General features: G+C 45.8%; 1 protein-coding gene across 1 annotated transcript in view; it reads right to left on the reverse strand.

Moving 5' to 3' along the window:
- Positions 1–4,646: 4,646 nt before the first annotated feature.
- The window catches only part of LOC103179586 (ephrin type-A receptor 7), a 114,302-nt gene continuing 103,014 nt past the window's right edge, over positions 4,647–15,934 (reverse strand). The window contains exons 11-17 of the mRNA XM_042338464.1: positions 15,491–15,676; positions 14,899–14,960; positions 12,717–12,920; positions 10,822–10,971; positions 8,769–8,962; positions 6,372–6,539; positions 4,647–5,041 (exon numbers count right to left, since the gene is read on the reverse strand). Of these exons, the coding sequence (XP_042194398.1) occupies positions 4,927–5,041; positions 6,372–6,539; positions 8,769–8,962; positions 10,822–10,971; positions 12,717–12,920; positions 14,899–14,960; positions 15,491–15,676 (1,079 nt within the window). The 3' untranslated portion in view covers positions 4,647–4,926. The remainder of the gene's footprint in view (positions 5,042–6,371; positions 6,540–8,768; positions 8,963–10,821; positions 10,972–12,716; positions 12,921–14,898; positions 14,961–15,490; positions 15,677–15,934) is intronic.

Below are 15,934 nucleotides of genomic sequence, written 5' to 3' on the forward strand. Positions count from 1 at the left end.
TGGAATGGAATGCGTTGCCTGAAAAGGTGGTGGAAGCAGATTCAATAATAACTTTCAAAAGGGAATTGGATATTTACTTGAAAATACGCAGGGGTACGGGGAAAGGGCCGGGGCAGTGGAATAGCTTGGATTGGATAGCTCTTTCAAAGAGCTGACACAGGCACGACGGGCCGAATGGCCTCCTTGTGTACCGTGAGATTCGCCGATTCTATATTCGATAACCTTCCCAAGGAATTAAGACGGTGTTTTAATGAAGGACTCAAGGCATTTGATCCTCAGTACCTCCTGGGGGGGGATGCTGGCTGCTGACTGATCCTTTTGCTATCAGAGCCTGTTGAGAAACGCAGAAGCTTAAGATGGAACAAAGCCGTTTCCCAACAGCGGTTTTATCACTCGGCAGACAAGCCACGTTGAATAGTTGAGGATTATATGTCAGACCGGGTCACAGGATTAGACTCCGAGTGATACAAAAACAGCAGCTCGTCAGGGGAAATATTTCAATCTGACAAGGCTAGCCGCGAATATTGCAGAGTTTGTGTTGCATTTGATGCCCTGTTCGATAGCTCATTTATTTTTAATATCGCAATTCATTAAACTCTGTGGTATGCGCGAGCGTGGCGGAGGAGAGGGGTCACTGTGGTTCATATGGTCTGACGGACGGAACGGAAAGCCTGCTCAAATCACTGACTAAAGAATTCATTTCGAGGGAAAATTGAGAGGATGACCCGGATTTCATCTGTTCACTGACACTTGGCAACATCAAGAGATAGAGACCGAAGATAGCTGTCATCAACACCTGGCAGCCGTTATATTTGTTTGCCCACAAACACAGAATCACAGTCACTCTACAGTAGAAGCACTTTTACACACCCGCCCGACTTGAAAGTCACTGTCTCAAATGCCAGCATTATTATTATAATAATTATTTGGATTGTATTTCACAGGGTCCAGAATTTGGCAAATTGTTGAATTCCGTCTGAATTTTCTGGACATCTGTCAATTCTTGAAAAGAACACTTACAGGAAACAGGCTTCAAAATTAAGACCTTGTTGAGAATTTGCCACACTCTAAAAATGCTACGTAAAGCAGTCAACATGTAGTCAACCCCAGTAAAATTTCTCTCCCCAAATGTCTGTATTTTGTATTGCCAACGCTCACCTGCTATTTATCTGATGAAGGCATCACTGATGTCTCAGCGTATTTGTTGGCCAGTACATCTCCATTTCACACTTTGCAAGCCCCTGTGTGTCAGCCTCCCCTGGCTATTATTTTTGAGTGTGCGCCACTGCAATTGAATTGTTACTTCATCTCTCCCGACAAATTAGAAAAATATATTGCATTTTTAAATATATCTCAAATCGCTCCACGTAAAAGGCAATGAATATCAAAAAAAAAACAAGTGAAACTGAACCAACCTGATCCGCGAATTATTTACATTTACAAAGGTTGCACAGCTCGGAAACGGGCCATTTGGTCCTTGTTGGTATTTATTCCCCACATGAGCCTCTATCCACCCCTTCCCATACCGGAAATTTCTATTGGGAGCAGAATTGGTAGAATTGGGAATACTGGCCACAGGTCCCGTGAGCCTTCATCAGATTACGGCAGATCTTCTAATCCCTCTTCCACATTCCTCTGGTGAAAAATTGCCAACATGATTGTTTAATAAGGAATCCCCCCCCCGAGAAAAAATAATAATCATTGCATTGATAAAGCGCCTTATCACATCTTCGAGTCGTCTTAAAGCGCTTCACGGGATATACTGTAAAGTGTAGCGACTGGGTAATTTGTGGGCCCAATCCTGTAAATTGGGCCCCAATTCTACTGTTTCAGTTCCCTCGTTCATCACACGTCGTGAGTGACGCAGTTACAAAAGAAGTGGGGCGCAACCCCTGATCTCGTACGAATCAAATTGGTTCAGTTTTTCAAAGAAAACGAAAGGGTTTAATTCGACCTCTTTTAGCACATAATTAACAAACAATTCCCCCCTAGAAAACACACTATTTTCTTTCTTTCAGTCATATAACTCCTGAGCTTATCAGTCGCACGTGCTGTGTTAAACTCGAAGTGGGGGGTGGGGGTGGAATCTTTACAGCGTTTCTTAACGGATTTTTTCGATTCGGAATTCCGTTGATTCCCGGGAACCCTGCCCCGAGTCGATTTATTCTCGGATCAGACTTCCCTCGAGTCGGAGTGAGGTGTGTGATGTGATGCTATTGCCGTTTAGCCGAGTGTGTGAAGAGTCCAACCCCCACCCACCCACTTCCCCCTGTTTGGTTTCCTTAATGAAGAAACACCGCAAACTTGGTCCCATAGAAAGTGAGCTGGAAGGTGTGAATGCGACTCAGAAAAGACAAGTTAGAGTCGTATCTAACCTCTTCAAATCAACAGAAAAATCAGGGATTTCCAATGACTTGGGGATGAAATTCCACCTGGGTCTAGTTTTACTTTATTGACACAGCATTTTTCAGTGGCCAGAATTTGGCAACCGTTCATTTTGAAGCCAGTTTTCCGTGTAAGTTTCTTTTAAGAGCTACAGAAACCAGACTTCGAAGTTAAAGCCGATTTCTACATCTTGCCGCATTCTGGATGTTGTGAAATGGTACGTCAACTGAGTAAATTTCGACCCTATGACTTAATCGCAAAGAAAACAGTTTGCTTTTCTTGTTCTACGAAACGCCCTTCACGAAACCTTCTTGTATTTACAACCAAAGGAAACAGCTTGGGAACAGCAGGGGGGGAAAAATCTGCCTACAATTCAACGGTTGAGTCTGTCTGGAATAAAAACAGTTATACCATACCAATCACAATCAATGGTAAGTTATTGCACTCTGTAAATAACTGAGGCAACTGGCAAGTGAGGAAGGTAATCAGTGCTGGCTTCTTCTAACAGACATTGTCTATAATACCAGACACAGTTAACAGCAGAATCACTCTTGGTTTGCTAACTTCCCCTCCCTCCCTCTCCGTGCCCTTCCCCATATGTGCCACTCATGTTTAATCCATTTGCCCCTGTTAAGCCAGGAGGAATCTTGAATACCACAGAGGTTGCTGTCTGCCATCTGGGAACTTACTGAGGCTAAGCAGGTGGCCTTGAGTCATTTTGAGAACAAAAGCAGAACCTCTCTTCCCAATGGAAAGTGAACGGCAAGCAAGAGAAAACTGGAAATCAGATTGGACCATTAGACTTGTTCATCCAGAATCCGTGGATTAACCAAATCTCTCCACCACTCTCCTTTGTCTCGAAGGATCCTCTGCTCTCTTCTTAAGCCACGTGGCAACCCAAAACAGTTACACTCTATAATACTTCAATCTCCTTTATACAATACAAATGTCACCGTACAGTGTGTTTCACGTCGGGAGAACGCCTCAGCTTCGAAACTCGAAAGCCAGGCCCGGGGGGGGGGGGAGGGGGGGCGGAAGATGACCAAAAACGTGGGTCAAAGAGGTAAGTGACCTTTGAAAGTGGGAAGGAAGGGAGAGTGAGTAAGTCGCCAGTTTCAACCTTTGCAAGATCTACTGATCCAGCTCCCTTGTAGAGGTATCAATTGACCCAGATTTGGCTTCGTAGCGCCTGTTCCACTTATCCGAGTGGGAAAAAATAAGTCCAGCTCATGGCTTTGTGAATTTTGTATTTGTGTCCTCTAACCCTATGGTCCCAGTTCAAGTTAAACAAACTGCTGTTTAAATTAAATAATCAACCTCATCTGTACACATCTCTAAATAGCTGCATTGTGTCTCTTGTCCAGAAAAAAATAACTCCGATTGCCTAAATTTTCCTCTTTAAAACCTCAAAATGTTTTCATTATTGTTCTGTGAACCCCCGTCCGATGCCTCTATGTTCTTGGTTGAGGTAAAGTGCTCACAACGCTCTATGACTGACCTTGCCAGTGATCTGTATAATGTCACAAGGGAAAAAATGATCCTCAGAACTGATTTCCTCCAGTCTCCTCCTCGCCTGAAGACAATGGATTTGTTCCCTCTTGGTTGGGTGAGCTTCCATTTGCCTTTCTCCTTCACTGACGTCTGGGAGGCTTATTGGGGAGCTCCGACACTAGTTCCTGGGCTAACCATAGCCCATTTCCCGTCGAAGGAACTTGGAATTTCGTGGCGACTTCCCACCACGACAATTTGTTTTGAAGCCGAGTTAAATCCTCTGATTTCCCCAGTGAAGTGGCGCAACAGGAATCACTCTGGCCAACTAGCAGACAGCAAACCGCCAGGTTCAGGCAAATGCTTAACGTCCTCCACTCTAACCCAGAGAGGATTCCCAGGTCCTTGTCCCCCGACCTCATGGAGAACAAATGAGAAGATGGAGCTGGGGATAGTACTGTCTGAACCTCCTTCCTGGCTCATGGGTACATCTCGAGACTTTACATGAAAACCGCTCGAGTTATAAAACTGAAGATTTCCTCCCGTCCCTCACAGATAATCTTACAAACAATAAAATCCCACACCTCTGCAGAGCCGAGAGGAATGCTTGAGTCAGTGCTGCTGACTTTAGCTCACACAGTCGAGGAGAGGAGTCCTCCGCAATGTTCTCCGTTGCCAAAGCGAGACACAGTTACTGAATCACAACAGGAAAAGGAAGTGGGATGGTGAGGAGAGAAGAAAGAATAACTTTGATCTCATCGTCTTCCTGCTTCAGTCACGTCACACGAATGCTGTGTGTCCAATCCTCTGAGCAGCTCGCTCCATAGATGCTCTGTCTGTTCCTCAATCGTACACGTGTGTGTGTGTGTGTGTATGTGTTTCATCCAGTCAGTCTTCCCCTGTCCTCAGTGCTCAGACGCCACTGTGTAAATGATTGCTTTCAACAGCATCTTGCCTCGGCGTTTTCTTTTGTGTACTTTTGCGTGCTTGTGTGTGTGTGTATGTGTGTGCGAGCGTGCCTTTTGCGAGTTCACAGAATGCGTTCTGCCAGCGTCAAACCTGAACCCCTCGTCCGTGCATCTGTATAACCTGCGCCCGTAAAGTCTGAACGCTGCTCAGGATCTGTTTCTGGTGTTCGACACATGTAATCCCCAGACTCATTACGTCCCTGCAGGAGGAAATCAAACGGGATTTAGCGATGACGGCTCTCTAGCATTCATTCCCATTACCACTGGTACGAGCAGGCTCACCCGTTGATTGGATCAAAAGGCAAACTAAGTAAAATGATCATCGTGACATGATCAGTTTGTACAGATTCCTATTTCGACCGGCATCTCATGCATTAAATTACCTGCCACGGGGCTTTCTTGAAATCTCTTACAAATGACCAGAACTGAAAGGAGTGGAGCTCAGCGGAGGCTGATTTGGAGCTGGAAAGCTTTTTGGTTAAACGGTCCTTGCTGAGGTGACGGTTTTGATGGAGATGGATATGGCAACTGGACAGGTTGTGGAATGGAGAGGGATGGGGAGGGGGCGGTCAGGGGATGTGGAATGGGGCGGAAGGCAGGCTCGCTACTACATCTGCGGTGTTATATAAATGCAAGCTGTTATCTGTTTAACTCAATTTACCGAGCTGCAAGTAGGAACCCGGTTGTTAGTCCATTGGCAGATCGCACAAGCGGTGGTAATAATCCCTACTCCGCAAAAAAATTTGATCAATCAATCCACGACTGTTTGTGGGACGCTGCTGTGTGTAATTGGCTGCCACATTTCGCCCACAAGATGTACAGTCAATTCATTTGAGAAATTTTGTCAAATTCAAGGATTATTATTATTATTACTATTATCTGTCAAGGATGGAAACGCTCACATCACCCCCGAGATCCTCTAACTCTTTCCTACGTTACACATTACAAATGTCTCTCGCCATTTCTTCCAGTGCAGAAAAACTATTTAAAACAGGATTGCCGATAAGCCTCGAAACATCTCGAAGCATTTTGCCGTAACAACTGTCCGGTATTCTTTTTTAAAGCAACTGCAGCGTGCAGTTTGCTGACAGCAAAATCCCACAAACAGCCTTGAGGTGAAAGATCTATTTTATCTGGAGGGATTGTTGGTCAGGGCTCGAGGCAAAACTCCCTTCTCTAATAGTGTCCATGGGATCTTTAAATCCACCTGAAAAGGCAGAATGGGACCTTCGTTTAAGGAGTCATCCAAGGGACGACACTTCCAGTAATGCAAAGTTCCCCACAGTATTGCACTGGAGCATCAGCCTAGATTGGGAGCTCAAAATCTTGACGTGGGGCTTGAATTCACAAACTTCAGAATCAGAGGCCCTCGTTTAGCTGACAGATGAGCAGCTGAGAACCTTCCAAATGCAGGGTGAGATGCTAAGGCGGGTAACCTGGGGGGGAGGGGGGGGGGATCTGGCAATCGCTGAACCCAAAGGGGATTCGGAACCCCTAATGTTCTGCCTCCCCAGATTGACAGACACTTACTGCACGGTCATTCTGGCCACAGACTCCAGGTAACAGTAGCCGGCGGCTGTGAAGTTGTCCTTGTATCTGCCCATGTCGATGGCGTCCAACCACTCGCCCACCGAGTCGAAGGAAGGGAAAGCCGGGAAGCTCTGGTCCAGGAGAGGGATGTGCAGGTTCTGAGACCTGCTGATGATACAGCAAAAGACATTACTGTGGTTTGCGTAAAATCACAAGAGAGGTCCCTTCCTGATCCTAAACCACCAGCTCGGGTGCGGATCCCTGACTGACCAGCGCCTTGGGACGTCCTCTTGACATGAAAGGCGCAATCCAAATGTAATTTGTTGTTGTTGTTGGGATAAAGAAGGCCCTACAGGCCCGTTTGATCTCAACCCACAACACGCACCTTACCATCCTTACCCTCACACCATCAAGCTGTTGCTCAATTGAGCCCAGAGTCCTGGACTTCACCACTGTTAGAAAGGGAAAAGTGTATTTTGTTTGAGTTGCTACATAATTCCCCCATGTTGTAAAGGCTGCTGTTCACTTCCTGGTTTCTCTTCTTCCTCCATTTGCTGTGGGCCTTTTAAACTCTCACAGATGTGTGAGCAAGCAACGACACCAAGGGTTAGATACAGAGAGAAGCTACCTCCCTCTACACTGTCCATTCACACTCCCAGTTGAGCGACAACATGAGTTAGATGTAGAGCACAGCTCACTCGCTCGCTCGAGACTGTCCCCTAATTGTGTTAGTATAAATCTTTTCACTTCTCACACATCTCGTCCTTTAGCAACTCGCCTGTCGGTGGTTGCACTCTCTGTATCTGCACCAAGTAACAGGGTGAGAATATTGAAATTCCTCTCACAGAGCAGTCTCACAGACAACAGATAAGAGACCTTCATCCTGGCCTGGATTCAAGCCCTCATCCCAAAGGCAACTGTTCAAGGTTCCAACTGACTGTACCCACCAGTGAGCGATTCCAATGGATGTTATTCAATAAAGAGTCTCAATGGCTCTGTGCAAAAACACTCTCCGTCACTCTAATCAGCAGGAGCCCGCTTGCTCTGCCAGTGATGGCACCAGTCAATGCAATGTGACCAGAGAAACCTTTGTGGAACGTGAGTTAACACATGACAACTCAGAAACATACAAACCCATCAAAAATACACAGTTAATTCACTTTACAATACATTCTGTGAAGCCCTTTGAGACGTCTCAACGACGTGATGAGGTGCTATGTCAAAATGCAAGGATTATTATTGTAATAATAAAATTATCCGGCTAGCCTCGATTAAGCGAGCCAGATGGATGATGATTAGGCAAAGGCAATGGGACTTTAACAGTGAAAATTGCAGCCCGGCTGCTGTGCTTCTTTTATCACTAATAAATTTAATGCCATAAAAGTGAATTAACTCATTAACCCTCCCACTCTCACCGGTTTGCACCTCTGCGATAAGCAGAGGTACAAATTCCACTTCCCCCTCTCTCTCAGCTACCCCAACATTCCCCCTCACCCCATCAACTCACGCCTGTTTCATATCTCCCCCAAGCCCCACATCAGCAACTAAGCTTTCAGTCACTTTGTTCACATTCTCTGGAACCCTCCCTAAACTCCTTTGGCTCTCTCTCTCTCTCGCTGCTTGCAAACCCATCTGAAAACCTACCCCTATGTTTTGGGGGTTACCCAGGTGTCTGACATGTGCACCATACTTAAGATTATATAAGCCAAACTGAGATTCACCTACACATGGAATGGAGTGCGCACTCTCTCCCTGACGTACTTTGCTTACCTAATTCCGGGGAGTGTAAGGCACAGGATGGCAAGAACCAGGTCTTGGGGAACCCAGACCATGTGTTTGGGGGTATTTGCTGGAGTTTAACCAGTTAAAAATGCTTAGCTCACTGCCTCTCTTACCTCGTTCAAGACGCATTTCAAAACAAACCCCCCCTCCACCCCCACCCTCGACTCCGATCCCCAGCTCAGATGTCCGTTAAACTTTGTTGAGCACATCAAGATGCCCTCCTGATATGAAAGGTGCTGTAAACTGTGCTATAATAATAATAATTCTTGCATTTGATATAGTCTTATCACGCCTTTGAGACGTCTCAAAACCCTTCACAGAATATACTGTAAAGTGTAGTGACTGTGTATTTTGTGGGGGAAACAAAACTATAATGTATTGCGAATACTGTCAGACAAGATTCCCTCTGCTTGTCCATCTAGGACTCCTCCATCCTACTGCAGCCCCCTCTCACCACTCCATCTTCTCCCCGGCTACCCTGTTTGGGCCTGGCTCTGCCACCCCAATGTGCTCTTAGACATTTTGGGATGTAAAAGGGTCTGTTGTAAATTGTCGTTGTCGTGCAGTGTACCGCGCACGGTAAGCAAAGTCTGGAGGCCCTGCGTCTCCTGCTACCTGATGCTGGTGCTGGGGGTAGATTTCAGGTTCTCCGGGTTGCGGCCCATCTTGTTGAGGATACTGAGGATCTGAGCAAATTTTGGCCTGTCGGTGCGTTCCTTCTGCCAGCATTCGAGCATCAGCTGGTGGAGCCGGGACGGGCAGTTCATCGGGGCCGAGAGACGGAAGCCCTCCTCGACAGCCTTAATCACCTGCACAAAGCAAGGGCAGTGAGGGAATTACCAACTCACAGTGAGAGCAAGCGACCCTAATGCCCCGTGATCGATTAACAGAGCCGCAGTGATCAGTGCCACCCAATAAACTCTCCCCTCTGTGCAAGATTTTACATCTGGATACACGACGACAAGGACGCCCAATTATACAGATGAATCCAATTGCGCCACAATCAAAAGTAACTCGGCTCCTAGTATCACCGCACTAACGTTTGCGGTATTCCTTAAGCGTTCCTTACTTTATGTTGGTGTTGGTGTACTACTGCCACAATTAATGGTGTTCAGTGTGAACCAATATTCTGCGCTTGATACAGCAGACGCTGTTATATGATGACTGTCCATTCCTCCTCTTCCTCCCCCGCACCCCCGGAAACCTCCCATTTTCAAATTGACCTGCCGCCATCTTGGTTTCCAAGTGTTGAAGTAGTAGATCAGAAGAAGACCCCTTGGCCATCTGATTTCATGCCTCCAGAATACCCATCTGACCTCCCATCACAGCATCAAGCTGCTTTATAAGAACATAAGAACATAACATAAATGAGACCCAGTGTTCTGGCCTCAACCACCATTCCTGGCAACCTGTTCCAGTCGTTGATTGCCCTCCAGGGTAAAGAGAAACTTGCTGGTGAAATTGCGCTTTGCTATCCTGAACCTTTGTACTCTTGCTCTACTGTTATGGCACAAACTAAAGTACCGTTGTGGGTTTGCTTTTTTCAATCCCATTAAAAATGTTATACACCTCCATGAGATCCCCTCTGAGATGTCTTTGCTCACGACTGAAGAGTTCTGGCTTGTCTAATCATTGCTCGCAGCTCATTCCTCTAACACTGGAGTTTTGTTCTTTGCCCTTAGAGAGCGATGTAGGTTTGTATTTGGACTTGTTTTCTGGCCTGAATCTTTAAGCGAGCAGCAAAATTCCAGCTCATCCCCAGAAGGGGGTTGGGTGTGGAATCTCAGGACACTACAACCTAGTGGTGACTCATTGTGTTACAAGTTTGGTGTGATAGCTTAAACGCCACTTGTTGCTGCGTTAATTAAAGCCAACGTAAACATATAATCAGAGAACCATTCAGCACAGGAGGAACCCATTGAACCATTGTACCAGCTCTCTATAAAAGAGATTTCTTTAGTTCTACTCCTCGTCATTTACTTTTGTCTTTCCATCATCCTTCCCCTCCCCAAGCCCCCGACTCCCAGCCCCATCCCCAGCCCAACCACTACTGTAAAGGGCTTTAAGACTGCAACTCGATGCGAAAGGTGCCATATCAACGTCAATTGTTCTGTGTTCACCCGGTGCCAACTTAACGTTTCCGTTTTCCAATACTTGTCTTCAATATATTTCCAATATTTCTTTTAGAACGTTTTATTATACTTTTTTTAAAAAGATAGATGTCTACAGGGGTACAGGGAAAAAGGCAGGTTAATGGGACTGAATTTAAACACTGTTCTTTAAAAAGAGCCCGCACAGATACGATGGGCCCAAATGGCCTTCTTCTGGGCTGTAAGTATCTACAGTTCTACGGTCTTAAGATCTATCTTTTCACCTGGGCTCTCAGCCACCTTTCCAACCACCTCTCCCTCCCAAGCTCAGGCTTCCAGTCAGCTGTGGCATGTCCTGCTCCCGACATGAGAGGCGCTGGATGAATGCAGGTTGTTGTAAATCCCTTTTTAAAAGCTATTCTGGATCCTAACTGAGCCTCTGTGTTAACAAGAACAACTCCCAGTGTCTCACTGTGCTTTCTCTGTGGCTGAGGTTACAATCTCCCCACTTTGCTGGATGCTCAGTGCCATCTGAAGCGCTTCCACTCCCCCCCTCCACCGCACCCCTATCAACTCACATCTTGGTTGGACATGTCCCAGTACGGCCGCTCTCCGTAGGACATCATCTCCCACATGACTATGCCAAAGCTCCACACGTCACTGGCCGAGCTGTATCTGTGGTACTGAATGGCTTCTGGAGCTGCCCACAAGGCTGACGTCCTCCCACCCTATATCGGGAAGAGTTGGCAGAGAGACTGAAATGTTACATGGCTGAAAGATATCACTGAGCAGCAGATGGCAGAGACTGGCAGAGACTGGCAGAGGCGGGCGTCATGAGCTGTCCTTCCGGGATTTCTGGAGACACTTTAGTGCGATGGAGAATAAACACTTTTACCTCAACAACACATTAACAGGACACTTACTGTGAGCAAACTTTAACCTTTATTTGGTTCCTTGTCAATATTCTGTATCCTTTTACATTTCAAAATTGCTTGTTTCTTTAGCTCTCAGACACTGGGGAAACATTGTTTTGGAGGATGATTCAGTCGTCGAAGCTTATTTATTTAAGCTTATTGTTTAAATATATTTCATGGCTGTTTGTGAGACAAATGTGCTGTTCCGTTTGCCTACAAATACATAGTCATTCCATTTCACATTAATTCCGTGAATGTCCTTCCGATGTGATAAGGTGCTAAACCAAATGCAAGAATTATTATTATTATTATTAATTTAGCATTTATTAATGCAGGCAAATAGAAGAGGTGGTCACCTGCAAAATCCCTGTGCATTACAGGGAATTAAGCACTTTGAGACACCTCAACCATGTGATAAGGTGCTATATGAAAGGCTAGCGTTATTATCAAGGATAACAATTAATCCAGGCCAACAACATTTCACAAACAACACTGAGCTTAGTTTTGGAATTGGACTGGGACAAACTCAAACCCACCACCTGTGTACAGATTGCATTTCAATACTTCTCTGTTGTCAACAAGGAACAAGTGACTTGAGGATTCACAACTTTTAATTGAAGCGTCAAATTAATAGACGTACATTCCTTGCTAATAATGTACAGCGTAAAGTACCTTAGAAAAGTAGCACAATATTTACATTGCACCACTCTTGTCACCATTTGCATTAATCAGTGCTAATTATCTCACGTTACTGATGATAGTTAATAAACAGGGTGGTTGAGTGTTTTCCAGGGAAAGACAGCGAGGTGGAAGAGTTATATAGAATGAATAAATTAATTCTTGAATTTGACATAGCGCCTTTCACATCAGGAAGATGGCTCAAAGTACTTCACAGGATTTATTGTTAAGTGCAGTGACTGTGTATTTTATAGGCAAGCCCGACAGGCAATTTACACACAGGAGTGTCCTACAAACAGCTAGGAAGTGAATGACCAACTTTATCTGGGGGATTGTTGGCCAGGACAGTGGGAGAAATTCCATGCTTTTTTGTCAAGTAGTGCCAAGGGGTATTTAACATCTACCCGAACAGGCATAGAGACCCTCGGTTCATTGCTTTGACCCAAAGAGCGGCACCTCCAACAACATAGTGCTCCCTTCGGCGCTGCATTGAGGTGTCAGCCGAGACCACGCGAGTTCAAAGCCCCAAGTTGGAGCTTGAACCTCTAATCTTCTGACTCGGGGTGAGAGCGCTAACCGACTGAGTATTAGTATTATGCCGAATACTTTCCGGAATTGGGTGAGCAGGATGCGTCCCTCCAGGGAGAGAGAGAGTGCGCGCATTCCATTCCAGTAATCTATCTCTGGGATTCCTATGTGTAGGTGGGATGCGTGGAATTCTCAGCTCGGTTTGGATACTCTTGAGCACGGTGATGGGTTTCTGCATGTGTCAGACACCCGGCTGACCAAAAAGAAACTAGTCAACTGTGCCAGACTGAGACACAGACTTAACATAGACTGTGCAACATAGAATCAGCGCTGTTGGGTGTTGCTCTGCTCACCATAGTGGTGAACACCAGGTCCACTTTTTCGTCCTGGGATTGCCTGAAGCCGGCCACTTTGCACACCAGGTTGCTGTTGACCAGGATTTTGTGGGCGGCCAAGGTTTTGTGCACGTAGCCCATCTCCGAGAGATACTTCATGCCGGAGGCTATTCCGCACAGCATCTCGATCAGCTGCACAACTGTGAACTGGCCCTCGTGTTTCTACAGAGAAAAGGTGGCAGACATGGACAGGGATCAGGCATGGCTTTGTGTGACAGATTGAGGTCTGAAATTTCACCCAATCTTAGCCTGTAAGACTGTTAAAAATGAACATCAAAGACACATGGATAACACGGATGGTAAGAAAGATTAAAAAGCGTATAGGTCTATTGAATTTGCTTCTACTTCATCGCCTTCAGAACAACCACCCACACATCTCTTACTCTAACTGCCCAATGTGTGCTCTCCTGGAAGGAGCAAGAAACCAAGCAACACACTGTGTGGAATGGTGTATGATTCTTCAATCCAGTCTTAATTCAGAAACCCTTTTAAGAAATGCAGGAAACCAACTTAATTCTTTGAAGATTCTCTGTGACTTTACATTTGAAAACCAAATGGCCTTACCGGTTCATACAAATAGCCTCCCAGGCCAATTGTTTCCATAATAACTTGACCAATTATTTGCACAAGCCTCTAATTTGCAGTATTTCTGAGATACACCACAGTGAGCAGCGGTGGGAGCACCAGCTGGCCTTCATTTGATAACTTGGTTGCCCTGAGGCCAAACATAGCATCTCTAACTGGGATTAACTAATTCAGCCCAGCTCAGGGTCCAACTTGCCTTGTTCTGCTCTGTGATGGTCAGTTATTTGGCAAGATGAAGCTCCAGAGAAGTCAAGGGAGCCATTGGACTTGGGATACTGGAGGCCTTCTCCCCGTTTAACCTGCCATATATTCAGCAACAGCTTGCATTTACCCAGCCCTTCACACTGGATAACGTCTCGGAGCATTTCAAGTGGTAGGGTTGGGTGCCAAGCAAGGGAGAAAGGGAAAGTGACCATAAACAAGAGGTAGGTTTTAAGGTCTACTGACTTAAAGACAGATAGACAGATATTCCCTTCCTCGCCCAAAATTATCCTTAATTCATACTAATTGGCTGCTAGTCCCATTGTTGTCTATGGGATTTTTTCTACCTTGACATTTCTAATCAATTATACTTTGTAAAGAGCTTTAAGATGTTTTATTTTATTTAAAGGCACTGTATAAATTCAAATTAAATCATTTAATCAAATGGCATGAAAGGTATTTTTAAATAAAATGAAGGGAGCATTGAAGGAGCTCAGGCAACAGAAGAGAGTGTCAAGTTAAGACTTCAAAGTGCAAAGGCCTGAAACAGTACAAGAGGCTGAACTAAATTGATGCTTCAGTCAACGCAGAAGCAATGGGGTCAGAATCTGCTCGACACAATCTCCAGACAGTTCAGGGAACCATCGAAGTCCCAGATGTGATGAGTCAATGAGGTTTCAAGCGGATAAATATTTGAAACCACAAGATTAATAATTTATCAGTCGTCTTGCTTAAACTACGAGTTCAGTCTAGGTGTCAGACTGGGTTCCCTCTTCCTTCTGAAGGCATAAAGACTCTCCCGAAGGGAGAGGCAGGGAGCCATCATTGAACAAAGCTGATAACAGTCACGTTCATCCCATGGGTCTATGATGTGATTTGAATTAAACCGTGTCTGACAATAAATGGTCACCAGAGAGTTGCTGTGTTGATAATGAGAGCGTGCGATGTGGGAACTCTGGCCATGTGGGAATTAGGCAGTGAATCCCCAGTGAGCTGGTCACTGGTGGAGGCCATTCAGCTCGTCCAGCTTGTTCAGTCAGGACCTGCCCCTCACTCAGGACTGGCCCACATCCCACCCCCACACCATCCCACCCTAAACCAGGACTAGGCCAAATGGAATGAGACATCCGACTGAGTAGCCCAGATGTTGGGGCTGATTTGCGAAGTGTTTGCGTAATTTACACACTTGTGGAGCAGCCGAACTTTAAGGTCTAAATCTATTGTTTCGTTATGTTCAAACTTTGATGTCTCTGCTGAAGTACCTTAGCGATGGAAATCGACTAAGTGGGCTTATTTAAACACGATCGAGTCCAAATTTACTCTCAAATTTACTCTCACGTGGACAAAAGCTTACCCTTAAGAACGAGTCCAGCACTCCGTTTGCCATGTATTCAATGACAATCATCATGGGTTTACCTGTAAACAGCGAATCATTGTGTTAATAAAGTCACAACACACAGAGGCACACAAATGACAACAGAGTACAAGTTTGAATTTATATAGCGCCTGTCATGTAAAAGGGATGTTTCGAATCGCTTTGCAGGATTTACTCTAATGTGGAGTGACTGGACTGCGGGCATGATAAGGTGCTTTCTCTGAACTGGCTCCAAGGTGTCTTGGCCGTGGAATGTCAAATCTCTGTTGTGGTCTTGCTAGTCCAGTTCCTGAGCCAGGCAGAACCACAGTACTCTAGGGGACTGCTGATGACAACTCAGCCAGCTTGGCTTCTCTTCTTTGGGAGCGAAGGAGAGATAGTCAGACGTGGAACCGTCCAAAGGCAGAACGATTCACACGCCTTCTGTCAGTTTCAGAGTTTACCCTATTTACACATGCGGTTTACACGCCTGAGTTTACACAGTGAATCTGCACAGTGGTTGGCACATGTGTATTGCATGTGAGTTGGCTTGGGGTTCACACACGATGTATCATTGTGCTGAAACACTCACCTCTTATGAGAACCCCTTCCAGGCGGATGACATTTGAATGGTCGAACTGTCCCATGACGCTGGCTTCTGACAGGAAGACACGCTTCTGTTTGTCCGAGCAGCCGACCTTCAGTGTTTTGATGGCCACCAGGAGCTCCCGCTTGCTCGGCAGCTTGAGACAACCTCTGCAGACTTCACCAAACTCCCCTGCAAGAGACAGTGACACAGATATCAAACGGGACACCAGCCTTGGGAGTTGGGGGTGGGTGGGGGGAGAGGGAGACATCTGTTCTCCCCAGTGTAACTATGACGTACGTAACATGAAAACAAGCCACAGATGGGGAGCTCGATGGATGAAGCCTGTACAGGTGTTGAGGTGCAACATAATAGCCAGACATTGTGGAGGCAGGTGTGGAGCTGAACATCACACAAAATGTTCATTCTCCCCTTCCGCCCAATTGCTTT

Source organism: Callorhinchus milii, unplaced genomic scaffold (genome assembly GCF_018977255.1).
Source record: "Callorhinchus milii isolate IMCB2004 unplaced genomic scaffold, IMCB_Cmil_1.0 Scaffold10, whole genome shotgun sequence".
Taxonomy (NCBI): Eukaryota; Metazoa; Chordata; class Chondrichthyes; order Chimaeriformes; family Callorhinchidae; genus Callorhinchus; species Callorhinchus milii.